This window comes from Mercenaria mercenaria, chromosome 7 (assembly GCF_021730395.1).
Source record: "Mercenaria mercenaria strain notata chromosome 7, MADL_Memer_1, whole genome shotgun sequence".
Taxonomy (NCBI): Eukaryota; Metazoa; Mollusca; class Bivalvia; order Venerida; family Veneridae; genus Mercenaria; species Mercenaria mercenaria.
The window spans coordinates 22494821-22517005 of record NC_069367.1 but is presented as its reverse complement, the minus strand read 5'-3'; the positions used below and the strand labels follow the sequence as shown (position 1 = coordinate 22517005).

Sequence of the window (22185 nt, the reverse complement as noted above, 5' to 3'; positions counted from 1 at the left end):
GTGTCTCATCCCCGCCTGAACATTATGGTTTTACATCGTGTCCGCCTGTCGCACTCGTTCATACAGTCTTGTAAAGATCCGCCAAAAGTTTGTAAAAAAGTATTCGATTGATCACATGTTTTATTTATGAATTTCAACACGACAGCGGTGCTTACTAGAGCAACTGACACTGATAAAACAAATAGATACCAAATAGTGCCCATAACTAAAAACCTTCTGTCGCATGCTTAACATAAGACATCTTCTTTCTAAGTGAGAGAAACTTCACAGTGTTATATCAGAAACTTATACAAAAGCTGATGCTTGAAATGATTATTAATTTTTAACAAACATACGTTGACAGGCAAAATGTTTGTTTCCTGTCCCCCTATTCGTTAAACAGTTCTAATGTGGGTTTTTTTTCCGTCCCTTTTTTATTTTTCAGGCTATGAAATGTACAGTGTTCAAAACATTGCTTTTCCATTTGTTTGGTGTTGCCCCTGATTTTAATGTGCAGCACATAATTTTCAATATCATGCTTTTATGAGATTTTATTTTATAAAACATCCTACTTTGCTTTTTCGTTTTTAACAAACCAAGTCTATGTATCTAATGTATGTATCTATCTTAATTCCCGCCATCATATTGACAAGTAGTTCATATTTGTTGAATTGTGTGTTTTATCAACATCACTTTTCAACAGTATTTCAGCGATTTTATACGATGGACAGACAACCTTACTAGTTTTTGTTTTTTGCTAAGCTGTAGCCACCTAATTACACATCAACACGAGGTCGCATGTATACGCTCGCACGTACAAATGAACGGACGCATACAAACGGATGTACAACACAGGAAACCAAGATAACAGTGACTATGTATAGAAACACTGGATGTCAGCGCTGATCATTTATTTATAAAATATTCAATGTTTTATTTTCTGTGACCCTATCAATCAATTGTATGTATACAACCTGTGAATAAAACTATTATTTAAAAGAATGACAATTATCTTTATCAACGTGATGGCATTTTTTTATAAAGCTGAACAGTTCTAAAAGATTCTTTCAATACATGTTGGGGAAGGGCCATCGGCTATTGTTGGTATCCCTTTTGTTTTTGATATCTACTTTATTAATATATGTGTTTATTCTCTCTTTTTTTTTGTTTGTTGGCTAATTTGTAATAATGTATTGCATTATTTCTAAAGCAATGTTAAACTAAAAATTTAAAATTTAAAATAGAATACATCACTTTACCAACATGATGATTTCTTTAAAAAAAAACTGAATATTCAGCAAGATACGTTAGAATACATCTTTTTTATAAATAAAGCTGGACATTATCGAAAAGATACTTTACAATACATCTCTTTATAAATGTGCTGATTTCTTTTTATAAAGTTGAACATTTTCAATAAGACTTCCCTTAGAATACATCCTTTAATCAACGCGATGTTTCTTTTTAAAACAATTGAACGTTTTCACAAAGAAAGTTAAGACTACATCTTTTTACTAAGGCGGTAATCTTTTTTATAAAGATGAACATTTTAACATGTTTGAATACATCTCTCCATCAACGTGATGATCGTTTTGTATAAAACTGAATATTTTCAAAAAGATACAACAGAACAAATCTCGTTATCAACGTGATGATTTTGTTTATAAAACTGAACATTTTCAAAAATAAATTGTACAATGCATCTCTTTACCAACGTGACGAATTTTGTATAAAGTTGAATATTTTCAAAAAGATTCTATAGAACACATCTCGTTATCAACGTGATGATTTTGTTTATAAAACTATCATTTTCAAAAATAAATTTTAAAATGCATCTCTTTACCAAGGTGATGATTTTTGTATAAAGTTGAATATTTTCAAAAAGATTCTAAAGAACACATCTCATTATCAGCGTGATGATTTTGTTTATAAAACTGAACATTTTCAAAAATAAATTTTGAAATGCATCTCTTTATCAACGTGATGATTTTTGTATAAAGTTGAACATTTTTAAAATGATACCTTAGAATAAATTTCTTTATCAACTTGATAATTTGATTTTGATCCGAAAATTAAAAAAAAAAAAACTTTTGAATACATATCTTTATCAATGTGATGATTTTTCAAACTGAACATTTTCAAACAATACGTTTGTACATGAGGAAATCAGTTGAAGATGTTTTAACTCTGAAAGTCGTTAGGAAAACAACTGACGATGATTTAACTCTGAAAATCATGAACAATAATTGTGTCTATTTTTGCTAGATGTGTGTTTTAAGAGGTAAATACGCAAGTGCCGAGTATGATCTAGTCTGGTGAAATTCAGAAGAGCAAAATATATTTCAGATCAGTTATTTTGTTCAGGTTCACGTCACATGCATTATTACCGTCACGGGCGGGCACCCGGGTAGAACTACCGGACTGGATTATTCCCTTACATTAAAAAAATTAAACATCAAGCGAGGTTTCGAGCCCGCAGCGATGAGGTGCAAGTGATTCGGAGTCAGAGACCGTAACCACTCGACTACGAAGGCCTTACACCTCTTTTTGGCATCAGGTTTTCCCTCTAACTGTTTCCCATTATATTTTAGCATTTTAAACAGGATGCCATAGACCATGTTTTGTTAGGGACATTTGGTAATACAACTAAAGACTGGTTTGCGTCACGGATTTTACCAAACGTTTTCGATTACTTTTCCCTTAGGGTTTAGTGCATTTACAAAACACTCGACTGTTTGTGCCCTCAATCTCAATCGTTTACAGAGTTATTTATGAAAACAAACAGAGCAGCTGGGGTTCCACTGTGCGAGATGCTCGTTCTATCACTTTTGGTTGCTCCGTAAACCCCACGAAAAAGGTTCTGTCTAGGACGTATTGTGGAATGTTTACGTTTGAGCCTTGTAAAATTTTGCCCCGTCATTGCTATCACGGGTGATATGATTTCAAGGTGTCTCGGCCGCCAGCAGAAGAATCTGCTATTCTTATTAACTTATTGTGACTCATCAATTTCTCGAAAAACTCTTTCGAAAATCCTTTTTGAATTTTGAATGTCCGATTACCAAGGAAACCAGCTTTATTGACTCTTTGACCTCAGAATTGCAAACAAAATGAAGCTTGTTACCCTGACTGCAATTCGTTCAAGACCTGTTGAAGTTTGAGATGCTACAAGTTTTAACTAGTGAAGCCAGGCAATTTTTCCTGTTAGCAGACCGAGCATTTACCCCGTCGTCTAACATAGCTGTCATTTTCGATTGTTAATTTAATGTGTTGAATGGTCAGTCTCCAAAAGCTAATTGACAATTTCAATATACAATATACATACCGTGTGGTATCGATGCTACAGCTAGCGGAGACTTTATTCGATTAAGGGGAAATTAATTTTCTTGTTTTTCATTCTTCAAACGAAGAAAATTGTATTTCGTGATAAATGTTCAATTAACAACAAACACATTATGATAATATAAAACAGTGTTTTGCTGTTATGAAAGTATGTTAGGCAGACATAATGTTATAATTTTCTATTTATATATTTTTGTACAATTAACAGCTTCTGTTGCATAACGGTACAAGTATGGTGATCCCTGCAAGATTTTTGTTTCAGAAACATTTTTGTTTCTCTACAGTTTTACCTTCCTTTCTTCTTCCAATTATTCAAATATTACGATAAATGATTATAGATTTGAATATTTTAGTAAGCCACCCCTTAGTTCTAGCTTTTTTGTTAAACTTGGGATTTAGTTTACCACGCCTCTTCACTATTCTTTATTATAATAAGTACTTCCACTTCAAAAGATATACAGAAGTAACAATTGCATATGTATTGATTATGACGCGGATTCAGCCTTTGTTCCATATCTTCAAAACGGAAACAAGCAACATTTAGAATGTGCAAAATAAATGAGGCATCTCTCCGGTATGAATGTTCAAGTTTTAATATGTGTCAGAATGTCATTTATAGACAAAATAACATTCATCCGATATGATTTACTTATATTTTTGCATGGCACTCTTTTATAAATCATTTGACTGCATGGAGTTCCGCTTCGGGGTTCATCCATCGGTTTTACCGATATTTTCTTGTTTCAGTTTGTTTTCAGTACTTTCATCTTTGATTTTATTTATTGTTGCGGATTACGACTGGTTTAATGTGGCGAGATTGGGCATAACCCCAACAAACAGTGTGGATACTCTTAAAACAATGTGCTTGGTTCTAAACATTTTTTCTTTTTGTCAATTTGCTTGTGTGCCGATAAACTGATTTTCTATGAAAAATAGTTTTGCATTAGTAACAATATAAAGTTACTGAGTAAAGGATAACATTTTTCATATCTTATTAATGGATACAATTCACATCTATCCTTCTGACCAAAACCAACAAAAAAGTCTAGAAGAAGCTAACTCTCTCACGCACTCAATCACTCACTCACTCACTCCACATCATTCATACAATCAATAGATCCAATATATCTACCAATCAATCGGCCAAGTCCTGTAACAAAGGCAAAACTTTGTGACAAACAGCTCCAACACGGGGATGCTGAAAGTCATTACACATCAAGTCAAAAAAAGAGATAGTTGTATTCATTGCTGCTCGCGATACAGTCTTCGTTGGTTCCTCCATTCGGCTGCCCTGGTGCCCACGCATTTAACGTTTTGCATGTTCACCAGTCAAGTTTTGATTCCTGATGAATTCAACCCTTTCGTCGTATGTAAAATTCTCGTACTGACTTGATGTGAAATTCTCGTACTGACTTGAATTTGTAACGTTATCACTGTCCTTACACACCGTGAAATTTAATCTTTTTGATAAGTACGTTTTATTCTCAGAAGCTAATAACTGTTAATCGTTCCCGCCATACCGCTGAATCATTCTTTTTGCCAGAGGTGTACTGAAACGTGTCAATCGGTAATTCTTTGACGAGCAAAATAGAACTTGCTTCTCAAGTAAGAATAAAGTAAAAATAAATATGTATGCCTTTTTTTTTAAGTCGCCGGAGAACAAAGTGCTCGAGGTAGGCTATTGTGACCACTCACCACCTGTTAATACGTGTATCTATGTGTATAGTAGAAACATTAGTATGTATTCGTTTGAAACTGCTAGTCGATTTTGAAATGATTTTTTTACACAAACATTCCTTGGACAGAACGATATTTTGTAATTGTTCCGTTAATTTATTTTTACTCGTTCTGTTGCGTCGACATGCCGATATCGGCGTCAAGCAAGTGTCATAAGCAAGTAATTGTGTCGTTCTGTCGCCAAGCCACAGCGACAAAATGCTGAAATAAAGATCGTTTTGTTGTTCTGACAGGGCCAACAAAAATAAACTTTCTGACTTGCTGTCGTTTGTTGGTATCGTTCGTCAACGACTAAACAAAATTTTGCTGTACTATGCTGCTTCCTTTTTTGTCTTGTTCAGTGTGAATGTAACAAAAGTAAAAGTGGTCACCATATGTTGAGACATGATTATAGCTTTTGTAGAATATATAATCTGAAAGATAGGTAAGCTATAAAACGTACATTAATTTAATAACTATATGTGACACTTATCGTATGTCGCACTCGTTCATACAGTCTTTTAAAGATCCACCAAGAGTCTGTAAAAAAGTATTCGATTGATCACATGTTTTATTTACGAATTTAAACACGACAGCTGTGTTTACTAGAGCAACTGACACTGATAAAGCAAATAAATACCAAACAGTGCCCATTACTAAAACCCTTCTCTCGCATGCTTAACATAAGACATGTCTTATTTCCAAGAGCCCAGCAATAGCAGTGAGAGAAACCTTACAGTGTTACATCAGAAACTTGTACAAAAGTAGTTGCTCCTTGAAATGATTATTACTTTTTAACAAACATACGTTGACAGGCAATTAATATGTTTGTTTCCTATATATCTCCCTATTCGTTGAACATTTCTGTTATTTTCTTCCAACCCTTTCTTAATCAGTATATAGTCAAAACATTGCTTTTCCTTTTTCGGCGAACGTCGGCGAAGAACGAATTCGTGACCCGGACTGACCCATGCCACATGACTAAAGTTTGCAAATCAGATTACTTGATATCGCATTATGGATAATTTATCTGAATAAAAGACTTATGCAACACTCTACCTGTTTGGGATGTCGTTTTTATAACTTTGCTGACTGTGCAACAATGAGTGAAATGACAGACGAAGCATTCGTCCTTAATGACGCTGTTTATAGTTTTAAAGATACGTTTCGCTCAGTATATTTAGAAGAATATTGAAAAATATCTAAAAATGATAAGTTTAATAAAAGTAATAAAAACCTGTTCAAATACCAACATATATCAATTTACAGAAACAGCTGAATACGGTCTGCGTATCACATTAATATCGTCTTCCTGACCACTGCTGTTATTATACCTCTTAGGATAAACGGCCAACGAAACCTTTGTGAAAAATAAAAGAGAAGCATTTAAATTGTTGAAGTGTGGTGTTTAGTTTTGCTAATATAGATGATAGAATAACACAAATAACTCATAAACTTCTTGTCTTATTACAATATATTCGCCGACCATCTTTTTAATGTGTTATCCTCGGTATTATATGCAGGACATGGTTTTCATTATCATGCTTTTATGATGTTTTATTTTATGAAATATCTTATTATGATTTTCTTTTTTAAAAAACTCATTCTGTGTATCTTTCTAAAATTCCGCAGTTATGTTGACAAGTAGTTCTATTTGCAGAATTGTTTGTTGTTTCAACGTCATTTTTCAACAGTTTTTTTCTTCAGTTATTCAGTTTTCGTATTATTCCGTAGTCTCCGAAACTCTAAAGCCCCTGCTTTTTATAAGCCCGTTTGAAAGACAGGACTTATTATTGGAACGCTCTTGGTTGGCGGGCGGCGTCCACAAACTTTGTCCAGGGTATTTCTTCTTCATACATGGAGGGATTTTGACATTACTTAGGACAATTGTTCACCATCATGAGATGGAGTGTCATGCGCAAGAACAAGTCCCTAGATACAAGGTCAAGGTCACACTTAGAGGTCAAAGGTCAAATATAAGAATGAAAGGCCTGGTTTTCGTATTTTTGAAGCTTCTTTCATGATATCTGAATCGGATGTACAGTTATTTAACAAAAAACTTTTTTTCTCTAACAAGCTCTCCACTGGCGTATTTTGTGAATTAGGCACCCTTGTTCTCCGTGGTATAAATGAACGCATGCATGTTAACGGACGTACAATACACAGAAAACATAGAAAACAAAGAAACCAAAATACAACGTGTCGAAACACCGGATGTATACGCTAATAATTCATTTATAAAAGGGCTGTTCTGTGGCATAATCAGTCAATTATCTGTATACAACTTGAGAATACTCTTTATAAACGTGTTTTTCTTTTCTTTTACAAAACAGAACATTTCTTTATCAATGTGATGTGTTTTTTTTATAAAACTGAACATTTTCGAAAAGATTATTATGAATACATTTGAATACATTTACCGTGAAGATGTTTTGCCAACAATAGATATTTAAAACAGTTGTGCTATTTGGTTCGAATGGCTTTGCTAGGTCTGGGTCACACGCAGTAAAAACGCAAGCGCTGAGTACGATCCAGGCTGGTACATCCTTGACAGCCAAATACATCCAAGATCATTTATTTATTTATTTATATATTTATTTTGTTTTTACGTCACATGCATTATAACCGACTAGGGCGGGCATTTTGGTAGAACAGCCGGTCTTTCGTAAGCCAGCTTATGTAATTGTTTAAAGACACATTGCATTTTATTTAATCCCGGTCCAGACACTGGAAATTTCTGAGATGCTCTTGAGTGTCTCCCACCTGACTAGGAGGCCTGTACTGGTTCTTCCCAGGATAGACGGCTTCTCTTGTATCGGTGCTATACACCGGGAACGTTAAAGAACCAGACTGTCTATTCGCAAAGAGCTAGGGGATGTTAGCCGGACAAGCCTGTATCTAAAAAGGATTTCTCTCTGTCTGTTCTGGGGGCTTTATCTCAGTATGTCCCTCTGGTCAAATCGCTCTATGTCTATACTAGTAGAAGATGAATTTCGCGCACTGTGTGGCTGCGTTTCGTCAAGAGCATTGACAATATTATTTTACAGACGTTTAAAAAGTCTATGTACTTTCATTATTGTCCATTACCTGAAATGGTACATTTCCTTTTGTTATGTCTCACGCTGTTATTTGAAAATTTGAAACATTATTGCAGTATTTTAGTTGATACGATTAAAGGGAAACAACTGTTCCCGATTGCTCTTGTAAAATGTTTTCAGGATGCAGTCTTTTGCTCTTTATTGCTCTCTTGTGAAACTACTTTGAATTTAGAAGTCATATCTGTTATTCTTTTATTATTAATTTTAAGTGGTAATATTGAATTAAGGCCCGGGAAGTGAATCTGATTGTAACTGTCTATCGATTTATAGTCAAAACGTAAGGAGCATAAGACATAAATTAAGCTACATAAAAAACAACTGGCTCGATTTCGATGTTTTATGTTTTACTGAAAGTCATCTAGATGAAAATGTAAGCATTGACAGTATCAGTCTAGATTTTCATTCAACAATTTACCGTAAAGATGTTTCTTGTCACTCCGGGGGTTTACTTATGTATATATCAGACAATCTTATTTCAAAACGTATACATGAACTTGAGAACATTTTGAAAGATTCGCTATGGGTAGAGTTAAAAACTAAACATACGAAATATCTCATTTGTAATTTGTACAGACAACCTCAAGCATCTATAGACTTCTGGATAAAACTGAACAATTCCTTAGAAAAAGCTCTTGATATGTGTGATAGATTAATGTTAGTAGGAGATATAAATGAGGACCAACTGAACATCAACAATCACAAATTTAAAGATATTCTTCTAATCAATGATTTACATAACATAATTAAAGAACCAACAAGAATTTCAAATCATTCATCGACCCTTATTGATCCTATTGCTATTTCTAATACTATTGAAGTTTACAATTCCGGTGTCTTTTTAACTCCGGCAGAAATAAGTGACCATTTTGGAACTTATGCATATATAAAATACCCTAATAATATACCTATAGCGTATAAACGAGAGGTTTGGAACTATAATCGCGGTAATTTTGATGAATTTAATAATTTGATATTAAGAATGGCATTGATATACAAACTAATTTTAAATCTGTAAACAAGTCATTATTACTTTTTATGACAGTTAGATTTACAACGTATAACCCTTTGCGTCCAAATTAGTTGGTCTCATATTATTTTTCAATTAATTAAGTAACTTTGCATAGCTCTACATACTCTTACTGTTTTAGTATCAACATACCTAGTAAATAATAAAGTGATTTTAGATTTAAACATTGCTATTTTTTTCAAATTAAGCTGTCCGAACAATGACAAAGTATTGAAAGTACCAATCAAATTTAATAGCCGGTAGAAGAAAATTATATCCCGTTAATTATATTAAATGAGCCGCGCCATGAGAAAACCAACATTGTGGCTTTGCGACCAGCATGGATCCAGACCAGCCTGTGCATCCGCGCAGTCTGGTCAGGATCCATGCTGTTCGCTAACGGTTTCTCTAATTGCAATAGGCTTTGAAAGCGAACAGCATGGATCCTGACCAGACTGCGTGGATACGCAGGCTGGTCTGGATTCACGCTGGTTGCAAAGCCACAATGTTGGTTTTCTCATGGCGCGGGTCAAATGTTATTTTGATCTTTTTTCGTCATAATTTTATATATATATTTTCGATTCGTATCCTTATACATTTTTGACGTTTTATGAAAATAAAAGTTTATTAACTTTTGCCCTCTCTCTGTATGGGATGGGAAAAGAAAGATAAATTCTGTCCAAAAACTGACTCTGACATGCAAATCATGTTTACATCCGAAACACTCATGGTTTTTTAAATTTTCATCGGGCTGAATACTGAATTTATTAATCGGATAATTGATAGCATATAAGGTTAAATTTGACTTTTAATTGGTGACATATAGCACATGATTTTTCTTCACACTTTAGGACTAAATAACCGACCATCCCGCACAATGTATTCCAGTATACTCAAACTTGTTGTCGGCAGCACTATTACGAGGGACTATTAATGATATCACATGTATCGTATCAAGTGTACTATAATCTAATTTGTGTATTCCTTTTACTTATAGTAGTTTTTTTCTTCAAAACATCCCTTATAAAATTTTCAAAAATCATTAACGACGTTCACGAACACGACAGCGAAATGGAAGAGCTCTCATTATTTCTTTGATAACAAAGTTCTCTGATAATCTCGGGTCACAAGGTCTGCCTTTGCCCTCCAAAAATTCAAAGCTCCAGCGTTGTAATAGGCTGGAGATGTAGAGGAAGTAGCGAGTTCTGGCAAACACCTCTCCGGGACAATGACGTAAGCCGTACCCGAATGCAAGAAGGCTGAAATTAATTTAGGTGTTGACATGTATTCAGTTTAGAGTAAGAAATGTTACAACACTTATACACAAATACGTATATACGAGAAGTCCAGCCGTAGTTACCAGCACAGTTGAGAGAGTTTCGAACTGCCAAACATTGATCAAGGTTGAAGGTGGATTCTTTATCTCCGATTTGTACAAGGTAAGGTTCTGTGACCAAGCCTGAATGATTTTTTTTTTCAAATCGATAGAGGCAATGTCCTTTACTTGTTCGAACTGCATTTGCCTATGCGAACAGATGCGGAAAATGGAAGCTTACTTTATTTCTTTCAAATTCTTATAGATTCAAATCTAAATAAATGAAAGATAAAATGATACACCGATCAATGATTAAATAAAACAAACAAAAGATAAAATTACTTTCTCCTGAGTTTATGTTCTATTGACAGCAAATTTCCATGCTCATCCAAGAATCGTTCAGGCCTGAAGGTCCATGGATCTCCCCAGATTTCCTTATTATGGTGAACAAACCAGACGTTCCCAAATACCTGAATATATATATGTAATTATGTTTGTTTTTGGTTTAACGCCATTTTCAACAATATTTCAGTTTTATAACAGCGGGCTATTAACCTAACCAGTGTTCCTAGATTCTGTACAAGTACAAGCCTGTTCTCCGCAAGTAACTGCCAACTTCCCCACATGAATCAGAAATGGAGGACAAATGATTTCAGACACAATGTCTTTTATCAAATCGTGACAACTTACGCCCCGCCTGGGGATCGAACTCACGACCCGCGATCCTTAGATCTGCGCTCCCCTTATATTTCTAGAAAAAAACCCAAGAGTTGCCGGAGGACAGCAACGCTCGACTATTCAACAGCCTTGTCAATTGAATAAATATAAAAGTCGAAAAAGGGGCATAGTTTTGTGAAATTGCAAAACAGGGTGATGCATGCATATCAGCTCATGACAGTTGACAAGTGTGTGACGTTTCAATCCAGTAGTGGGTACTGAGATTCCAGCTTACATACAAAAAAAGTCGAAAAAGGGTAATAATTTTGTAAAAATGGCAAGTAGAGTTATGAAACCAGTGCATAGCATGTCAGAACATGAAAGTGAACAAGTGGGTGAAGTTTCAATCCATTCCCATTAGTGGGTACTGAGATAGCAGCTTACATACAAAACCTTAACCCAAAATTTCTTAGTCGAAAAAGGGGCATAATTTTGTAAAAAATTAAAATAGAGTTATGGAACCTGTACAATGCATATCAACTCATGACGGTGTGTGAAGTTTTAATCCATTCCCACCAGTGGGTACTGCGATACCAGCTTACATATAAAACCAAAAACTGCTTATTCCAAAAAGGGGCATAATTTTGTTATAATGCAAAATAGAGTTATAGAACCTGTGAACCTGTCAAATCATGAAAGTGAACATGTGTGTGAAGTTTAAATCCATTCCCAATAAAGGATACTGAGATAGCAGCTTACATACAAAACCGTAACCTAAAATTTCCAAAAAATAAAAAGCAAAACAGAGTTATGGAACCTGTGCAATGTAAGTCAGTTTATCACTGTGAATAAGTGTGTGAAGTTTGAATCCATTTACACCAGTGGTTACTGAGATACCAGCTTACATACAAAAAGTTAACCAAATCGGGACGCCGACGCGGACGCTGACGTATACGCAGGCGCCGACGTGGACGCCGACGCATGGGTGAGTCCAATAGCTCTACCTATTCTTTGAATAGTCGAGCTAAAAATCAAGATTCCTACTATTTTTGTGCGTGTGTGCGTTCGTGCCTGCTTGTTATTATTTCAATAATGCAATTCACAATAACAAAACATTATGATCTTAATTTATGTTATTTAAGATGAATTATCTTAATTTATGTATTCTACAATTAACAAAATAATGTCAAACAACTTAAATAAATACCAGCGTGCATCAAAATAAAAATGACGTAATTAACTTTCCACCTACCACAGTACCTTCCGCAATGCCAAAGCCTTCCAACTCTACCTGGTCTCTACACACATGCGGTAGCAGCAAAGGAGCCACAGGTATATAACGTAATATCTCCATCTCGAAGGCTTTAAAAAATGTGCATTTTTCACGATCACTATACGTGGGTGCTCTTTCACGACCTATCACATTATCAAACTCCTGTTGTAACTTGGTTTGGTACTGAGGGTTGTTTAGCAAGACCAACATGGTATTTGAAAGCGCTGATAAAGTCGTGGTCGTACCTATGATCATAGAAAATAAAAAGAGTTGTTAACATATATGTTCCCCATGATGACCTGCTGGATGTAAACGGGTGTGTCATTTATTGTGACACTGAAATTTGAAAATCATAAGCCATGGCATTCTCCAGTTATTAATCGTAAACTATATTTAGTCTGTAGGTCACTGTGATCTTGACCTACTGATCCCAAAACGCGATAATCTATATGTTATCCCTACATACCATAATAAGATTAACTATTTGAGATCAAAGCGTTAGTTTAGTCTAGTTATTGACCGGACACCGTTTTCAGGGTCAATCTTACTGTGACCTTGACCATTGACCTACTGACTTCCATAACAATCAAGATCGACAATCATTTGATGAAATTCGACTTCAAGAGGCCGAAGATTTTTACAGTTATTGATAAGAAACCAAATGTCTACCGACGGACGGACAGACGGAACTGATCGACCGGCATGATTAATACAATGTGAGGGTGCATAATTATTATTATTCATTATTATTATGCAATACATTCGTTAAAGTAATATTTTTTTATGGCCAGCGACACAATTCTTAAAGAACAGAGTTAACAGTTTGGTATATAATAAGTTCTTAAGGCGAATGCAGTATGGAGCATCAACCCTGTGAGAATCATGAAAAACCCGTCGAAAAATCTAAATTAGCGCATCCTTGTGCTGTGTAGCATATCGGATCAGCACGTGATGCAGCACGTGATGCTTCCTGACAACTTTTTGGATATTGGAAATTTGTATAGAGCAAAAAACTAACCTGCATGAATAGTATCTACAACCGCCGCAATGATCATATCATCTGGAAACTTATTGCCTAGCTCTGTTTCTTTCCTCTGTGCTTCCAAGTAATGATCTACAATACCCCTTTCTTCACCCGGAACATAAGTTTTCTAAATATAGAAAATGTGTAGGAGGATTTTACTATTGTGTGTTATTATATTTGCAAATGTTTAAAAAGAAACTGAATACAATTATCAGAAGTAATCCTTTTGCTATAACGGTGGATGGAAATTACTTCTGGGCAAGTTCATGCAAAGCATGTAATGTTAGTACAAGAATAGTCCGACCCTTTTGCTTTTAAATAAATTGCACACTTCATGCAGTTATTAGTTTGCTAACATAAGCTTGCCATTTCCACTGCTTGATCTGTGAATTAGTTCTGAACTTTGAAGCAATAAAATTGCACAAACTACAATGTAAACTGCTAAATTAAATGTATCAACTCATTAAAAGAGCAACAAAATTATTGATCGCGATGAGGCCGCGATCATATTGAATAGGACAAGTATTTGCACGCTGGGGAAAATATTTCATGATGGACCTGTCAATTCTTTACTTGTGGGTGAAACAGGTCTCATAAGCGTAAATACGACTAGCTTCTACTGATTATTAAACACACCGTACGATTTGTTGTGAATTAACTGTTGTTGTACTTTTAGTAGTTTTACCGCCACCCTTGTTTAAGAGCAACATTTAAAAACACGTTTTTTTTTTCATCCTCAAGTAATAAGTAAATAGACTCGCCCAGTTTAACTTCAATCTAGACGCATAATCTAACTGTTATATATAGAGCGCTTACTTCACCCGATTTACATTCGGAACATTTTCAGGCGTTTCGGGCTTTATATTTCTTACTGAATCGACAACGCATTTTTATTGTAGAAATATGAGTTATCAATATTTATTTTCTTCGTTCTTAGATTCTCAGTTTTGTAACACCCATTTGAGAAAATATTTTATATTCTTTACATATAGAAAAATCTTCAGTTCGTACCTTATAGTCATAGAAGTATTTCTGAACAATTTTTTCAAGGGCCCTTTTCGCTTCTTGAAACTTGTCCCTGTACCATCCAGGTAGGAAACGTAAAAATGGAAATGTTATCATTGTAAAATTTGTACGTGGGTTCAAAAATATGTCACTGCTGTTGATGTACTCCCAGAACAATTGGTAGTCTTGGTCTGAATTGGGTACAGTGTCGCCAGTCAGCTGAAAAACAATAATTATCCCGTTTTTCATAGGAGCGCCTATGGCTATCTAAATTCTATATAATAATGATAATTAGAATTACTAAGTTTGCTAACCTAGTAAAATTTAAGAAATAGAAATTTAGAAAAAGATTTGTAAAAAATAAAATATATATAAGACGAAATCAGATTTGAAAGCATGAACAATTAGTTCATAGTAAATAAAAACATAACATGTTTGTTTGTATAAACAATACTGTTCGTTATATTTAAAGTATAATACCCCTAATATATGTTTAACTAAGAACAGTATAAATATGTACTACAAGTGAAATACTTGAAGTTTTTATAACAAATTACATTTTGATATGCAAACAAAAATCTATATAGTCGAGTTATACTCATTTGATTAGGTCTTTCCACATTTAAAGATAATCTATTTTAGTTAACAGTTTAAGATGTGCATTGAACAACCTGTAAGCACTGGCTCCCTCTCTTTACGGAGATGAGTTTAAAACAGAGCCAGTGATACTTCCGAGGAGATGCTGATGACCGCGACTAAACGAGAAATGTAAACAAAGAAAGAGGGTGAGTTTATTTTTTACTTTCTGTAACAAATTTAAGACCATAAGTTTGTTATAGAATGTAATTAAATAAATTCACCCTCTTTGTTTACATGTCTCGTATAGTTCCGGTCATTAGCACCGCCTAGGAATTATCACTGGCTCTTTTTTGAACTCACCTCCCTAAAGAGAGAGAGCCAGTGTGTACAGGCCGTGTATTGGATATCTTTAAAATGATGGAGCTATTCTACTTCGAGTCCTCCTTCTTTCTTTCCACGACCTTTGTGATGTATTGTCGTGACATCGCGTGTACTTGATGTGACAGCGACAGCAAGATTAGCGTTATTGTGCTGTCGAAACGCCGTGTCCATCGTACTATCGTACTGCAGTGGCATCGCACGTACCTGACGCTATCGTATTTTGACATTCCTGTATGACATGCGCATAAAGTCACAACAAACTCCAGGTGCGTATACCTTGTAAATACCTTGTTAATGCTTATTTTATAAGAAGAAATACATAATATACTCAATAAATAAATACTTGTTCATATTCCGACATTATACGTAATGATGTCTCTTCACTTGATTTTTAAATTGACAATCTTTATATAATATACTATTTCTTTTATTTCTTTTAAATAATATTTCTGTATATTTGTATACTAGGTGACTTATAGGTCCAACGGACCAGGTGTTGCGTTAAACTGTTTATTGATATACTTTGTTAAACGTCATACACATAACACTATTATAACTATTTACTTGTTTACTTGCTTGCTTACTTATTTTATTTACGTACTTACATATGTACTTACTAATACCGGGATATAGGAAAACCACTTTTAGTTGAATCCATCTTTTAGTTTAATCCATGCAGGATTCTGTTATTTACTTATGTTTGCGTAGCGCTAGTTGGTACTATTGTGCTCTCCTATAGCATCGGGTTGCTACGACAGTGCGATAGTTCAATGGTGATAACACGATAGCACAGTTGTGATGGAGCGAAGGCTCGATGACATAGAAGCGAAGTAATTTTGCGTCGTATCTTCTCATCACCATCGTACTATTACAATATTTCGTCATTGTCGTCGTGACTTCGGTCCATCACTATCATGCCCACGCTCCATCAACATCATACTGCCATGGCATTCTGTCTGCCTGATGCGAGTGCAATAGCACGATGGACCTAACAGGACGCCGTTCAGTGTAATATAACGACGGTTGTGCGGTTTATGACAGTCATGAATATATTCAGTCAATTAAAATAACTTTGAAAATGTAACCTCTTTATCTATAAATTACAAAGTGATCATTTATTGTAAGTTTAATGTAATTAAACGTTTTGTCGGAGGATATAACCTCGCATTTTGTTATTAATCAAATCCAAGTTACTTAATATTGAATCTTTAATCCATAAAGTATAACAGATTCGTTTATCACCTAGCCTGCGATACTTACATGTTTCAAGGTTGGCTTAATTAAAAAATAAACTCAAGCATTTCAAGTTTAATGGTAGTTTAAATTTATCACCAGATGAGAAATGATGCTGAATAATTCACCAAGCAGTGGTCGTGATATAATGAGAATATCTTCAACAAGGTTGCTCGCATACATCTTTATTTATTGTCTTGCGCACACAAATTAGTTCAAATGGCGGTCACCAGCTTTAATAATGGCGACCCAATTAAATTGCCTGTGCGAACATTAATTCATAAACAACCCTACAATACGAAATTCTTGAGATAGCTTCCTCAAATGAAAGAACGGTGCGTCAAACCAAAATGCTGAATGGGCTAGTCACATTGACAGCTCTGGCCCAGACACCCATCTTAATTCTTACTCTAAAACCTGGGGCGGCAGAAATTGAATTGTTAAAGAGAAAATTCTACAAATATAATTACTTGGCTTAAGAAGTTCGCATTCTATAAGAGAACTTACCAGTAATGAAATCACATTAGAAAGTGATCGTTGAAATAATGCCACACATTCAAACTCTTTCCCGGGGGTATCGTTTACTCTTTGTATAAGGCTTTCTATTTCTTTCATGACATTTTTTTCAAGTTCTTTAAGCCCACTTCCATAAGCATGTAACGTTTGTGTAAACATTTTCCTTGTAACTTTATAATGACGGCTAGCTCCATTGCGTACAAACGGTACAGACATGTCGGGATTTCGAAATTTTTGGGCGTAAAACATTTCCATTCGGTCATTAAACGACGTTTTGTGTTTCTCTCCGCCAAATGCTTTCCGAATAAGTTCCTCGTTGTTTAAAACGACTACGTCATGAATTAACATATTAACACGAAATATGCTCCCAAACTGCAAGGCGTAATCCATGAACTTGTACAACATATTCCGCTCGTTTATTTCCAAAATGTTACCCAGAAACGGCAAACCTTTGGGTCCTTTAATAACTTTCCCTTTCAGTTGTCTATTCTTTTTACCACCAAAATACATAAAAACAGCCACAAGTCCTAAGACAATATAGAGAATTGACCTTACGCCAGTGTTGATTGGCAGGTTCCAACTGACCAATCAGATAACAGAACTGATAAGCCTTGTTGTTAGCCGCCATTTTGTCCGTCAAACTTAGTGCCGGACTCGCCAGTCAAAGAATATAAATACCACCGAAAAATCGTCCAAAATGGTAAAAAGGTGACGTTACGACACCTTTACATCAGACACAGGGAAGAGAGTGTAATACTAGAGCGCTTTCCTTTTCCAAATCCACTCTCAGACCTCGAATATTGTCAACGATGTATCAGGCTCTGTTGACGTCCTCAAGAATAGTTGATCTTAAAAATCTTATAAGAATGTTTAAAAGCAAAGCAATTCGACTTAGCACTCATTGTGTTATAACGTTTTAATTATTTCGTTTAAATCAGTGTAAAATTCTATGAAAATTAACTTTCTTATTTAACAAAAGTGCCTAGTATTCTTTATTCAATAGTAAAAATATTCCATCAGTTACCAGAGTAACTGGTATGAACTGATAAAACACAAGTATTTGATGTTCTGTATTATTTGAATGGTAACGTGTAAATATTTTGCCTTAATGTACCGGAAACATGATTTATGCATTTTTTAAGGTTTACATCGATCTCCCACTAGTGTATGTTAAGTCATACCTGGGTGATAATACAACAAATAATACACATGATAAAAAACTATGATTAATATAAGATTATTTTTAATGAGTCTAATCAACAATTTTCCAGGCGCTCAAAGTTTTGACTTAGCACTTGGTGTGTGCTTTCGTTCTAAATTTCATTTTAATAGACAGCGTAAACTTCGTCTAAAATTCCAGAAAAAATAGCATATTTCGTATAAAGAAGATATGTTCTTAAACAAAAAATTATACATTCATTCTGTATACTTTATAAAGAAATTTGGTAGGCTCAAACATTGTTTTAAGCTGCGATGCGCCGGTATATGTCTTGAAATATGAGTATGGACTATATCATCGCCTTGGACTATATCTTATTTATTTATCATTTACACGTTTTAATTCTAATAAGAGAACTTTCTTTACTTATACTTAAAACACATCATGTCTAAGTATTAGACATTAAATGCTATGTATCTGAATAATCACGTTGAACAATGATATGAGCATCTTAAATGAGTTCCGGTATTTCGAAATCCGACGTTTCTTAAATGACACAAGTGACAATTTTTACATGTAAATTACCTTATTCAATTTATCTAATTATTTTCAAATAGGATTCAGAATCCACAGTCTGATTTCAACCTTAATTAATAAAAATCAATGTTCTAGTCTGCTTAATATAGTCATACCCTACATGAATTTCGGGAGATCGAAATTTGACGTTTCTATAATGAAAAAGAAACGGACAATTAAAAAAACCCCCACAAAATCAGCTATAATGGTTTCAGAGATTTCCGTCTTTTTTACGTGTTTTCCGCTCGGCCCCCTGCCTTGTTTAGTTTTCCTCATACTCGGGTGCAGTTCCTGGCTTTTAACAACAACGTATCGTTGTTTTTTGTAGAATTTATGTTTCGCTACAGAACATCCACTTATTAACGATTGTGTTTTGTCTTTTCACTTTAGAAATACGTGTGAATTGAGGTAGTGTACGCCGAAATCAACTAGAATGTCCGGCAAAATATTTCTGCCGTCGCCATTTGATTCCTTTGTTTGTCGGGCCTAGCATGAATTGTTCCCCCTGAAAACTGGTAGGCGTGGCTACAGGCTATCTGGCGTAAGGTCAATTTGTATGTACATAGTGCCAGAGTCAGCTTAGAAAGAAAAAAAATGTGTTATCCAGGTTTATTTAATATTTTTAAGTTTTTTAACAAACTACATGCGGAAAAATACCGAAGTATACCGAACCGGAACCGTTTTATAGGTTCACTGATAAAATTCTTGTGATTTCAACCTTGACCAATATGTATGGAAAGTCACTGTTGTCCTATTATATATGTGTTATGGTACACATGTATACATGTATAAGGAGATCAAAATAGTGAAAGGAATGCTTTCATCTGTATTCGCGTTGATTTTACCCGTGCATATGGTCATTTCAACTGTACATAGAGTGCTTTCAACGGCGGAGGAGGTGCTTTTATCTGCATTTGCAACTGTTTATGGTGATTTTAGCATGATCTGTAATGCTTTTGTTTTTTTATGTGCGATGCTTTTAGTCGTTAACTGTTATTTGCAGCTGTATGTGAAGTACCTGCAACTGTATAGTTTAAATTTAAAAGCCATGGTTTCATCAGCAATGGTGCCTTTAAAGGTGGTCAATCACATTTAAACAACATTGAATGACATTTTTTACTTTTTGTATATTCTGGTAGAGAATTATTTAAGGAACAAAAAGACCGATTACATAGAGTTAGATTCCTATTTGAAATGTATATTTTATTGTTTTTATAAAATTTTGTAATTACTCCCCTTTAATATGAAAGTATATAAAAAGCTGGGTATTTCTTTTTATTTCGATACAATGTCTAGTTTTACATTTGCATTTGATAGACATATCAACTATTGAACAATCTGAACCAAAATGCAAGTTTAAAAGCTGTGTGTAGCTTCTGAATTCATTTATTTCCAATCTATCTTGGTTGCGCAACCAAGATAGGCAAAGGGAGGTAATAATAATTTTTCAAACTTGCGTTTCTAATGAATTCCATCTAAATACATAATTTTTATTTTAAATATTTTACAAATATATTACAATATGTCTAATATTTATACATTTCCTTAGGCAGAGTATGTTTATCAAATTTATACTTATGATAAAATAACTCTATCTTGGTTGGGCAACCAGGATAGGAAAATGAAATTTTAAAAATACCTCCAGTGAAAATCTAATTTGTATTAAGTGTTAAATGAACATAAATGAGTGTAAATGATCAGATGCTAAAGTTTCGAACAAATCCGTTACATGGCCAAAATCTGTGCTTCCTGATACATTAATTTGATAATATGTTTAGACATTAAACACATCTGTCGTGGCCTTATAAAGTAAAGTAAAGTAAGGTGTTTGTTTATTATAGTGTCACCCCTACTGAAAGGGCCAGTCAAGTTGGCTTATGAGACACCTACATAAATTGAACATATTACTTCCCGATTCCTACATTTTAATGTCAGGCACCAGCAGGCAGGTAGGCAATCGGTAACAATTGTTTAACTAGCTGGCGGCTCAGCTACTGGTCTCTCTTCAGTAACAGGTCCCGCCTCTGACAGGGCTCGAACCTTCGACCTCCCGATTGCGGGGCAGGTGCCTTATCCATTAGGCCACCGCAGCTCGCAGACACTTATATGTGTCACTGTCAGTTTGTAATGAGATACTTTAATTTCCCTGTTTTCAAGCAAAGCATGTATAATTACCCTCATTGAAATACAAAAGAATACAGTTATTCTGTTGTGCGTCTTTAACCATAATGAACTTTGCATCGCATATACTAGTATACAGTTGAAAGTCTGAACCTCTACGTATATAATGAAAATGACCATTGAAACTTGAAACAACTGTATATACCTTTAAAGGGACAGTATACACAGCAGAAAGTTAAAAGCACATCATACTAGTTTAAAGAATCGTATATAAAGCTTATATCACTATATACAATTAAAATCAATTTATAGTTAAAAATGTACATCTTGGCATTGGGCCGAGGGATTTTGTCTCCATTAGCACAGTTGGGGCTAAAGACTTTCGCAGTATGGTTCCAATAAACAGGGATAGGTGTTTATTGGCAAGTCAGTTTACTTGATAACTGTATCAGTAAATGAGAAGAGATAACAGTGTATTTTATTATCAAATTGTAATTAATAAATATGTGATAACTTTTAAAATTATATCTACTTTTGGCATTTCTTTATTAAGAGAAATATATTCGTTGTTCAAACATATAAATAAAATAATAAGAAACTTATTTAGGAATATATTACAAATTTCAACATGTTTTCAGGAAGACAAGAACGTTTTTATTTTATTTCATTCTGAATATCTATCTATCTATCTATCTACAAAACAATTATTGAGTTTTCACTATACATGTACCCGTGTTTTATTAGAATTATTGTTATTGTTACTATATTTATTATCATCATTATTTTTGATAATATTATTATCTTACAATTGATAATATTAATAATATAATGATATTTTCTTTATCGTTATTTATTTATTATTATTATTATTAAATTTTGTCTTGAAAACAATAAGACAAATTGTTTTGAAGCATGTGCCCTTCATCATCAGTAGGTGAATGAGCAACCGTTATTATCTAATGAAAAAGAAACAAGTCTGACATACTTGTTCTAGAAGAAGTTATTTTCTATATTTTAGATATATTATATTGTGTGTATAAGTTATCAGCAAAGTACTGACTATCTGCTATATTGAGCATGAATATACTCTACTGTTAATTTGATCAAATTATATTTCAGATATAGAGATACGTTTTCATCGGCATATTAAACACCCATGATTGCCCTGACAATTAAATGAGGAGTAAATGAAAATTGATAGATGAGTG

At 34.2% G+C, this 22185-nt stretch overlaps 1 protein-coding gene across 1 annotated transcript; it reads right to left on the bottom strand.

Moving 5' to 3' along the window:
- Positions 1–9698: 9698 nt before the first annotated feature.
- Positions 9699–17662, bottom strand: LOC123555557 (cytochrome P450 1A1-like). Its single transcript, XM_045346165.2, has 6 exons — positions 17113–17662; positions 14419–14631; positions 13402–13534; positions 12363–12628; positions 10796–10923; positions 9699–10397 (listed from the first exon to the last, which is right to left on the bottom strand). Exons 1-6 carry the CDS (start codon positions 17629–17631, stop codon positions 10181–10183), a joined length of 1476 nt encoding a protein of 491 aa, XP_045202100.2. The 5' UTR covers positions 17632–17662; the 3' UTR covers positions 9699–10180.
- Between the last annotated feature and the right edge of the window lie 4523 nt (positions 17663–22185).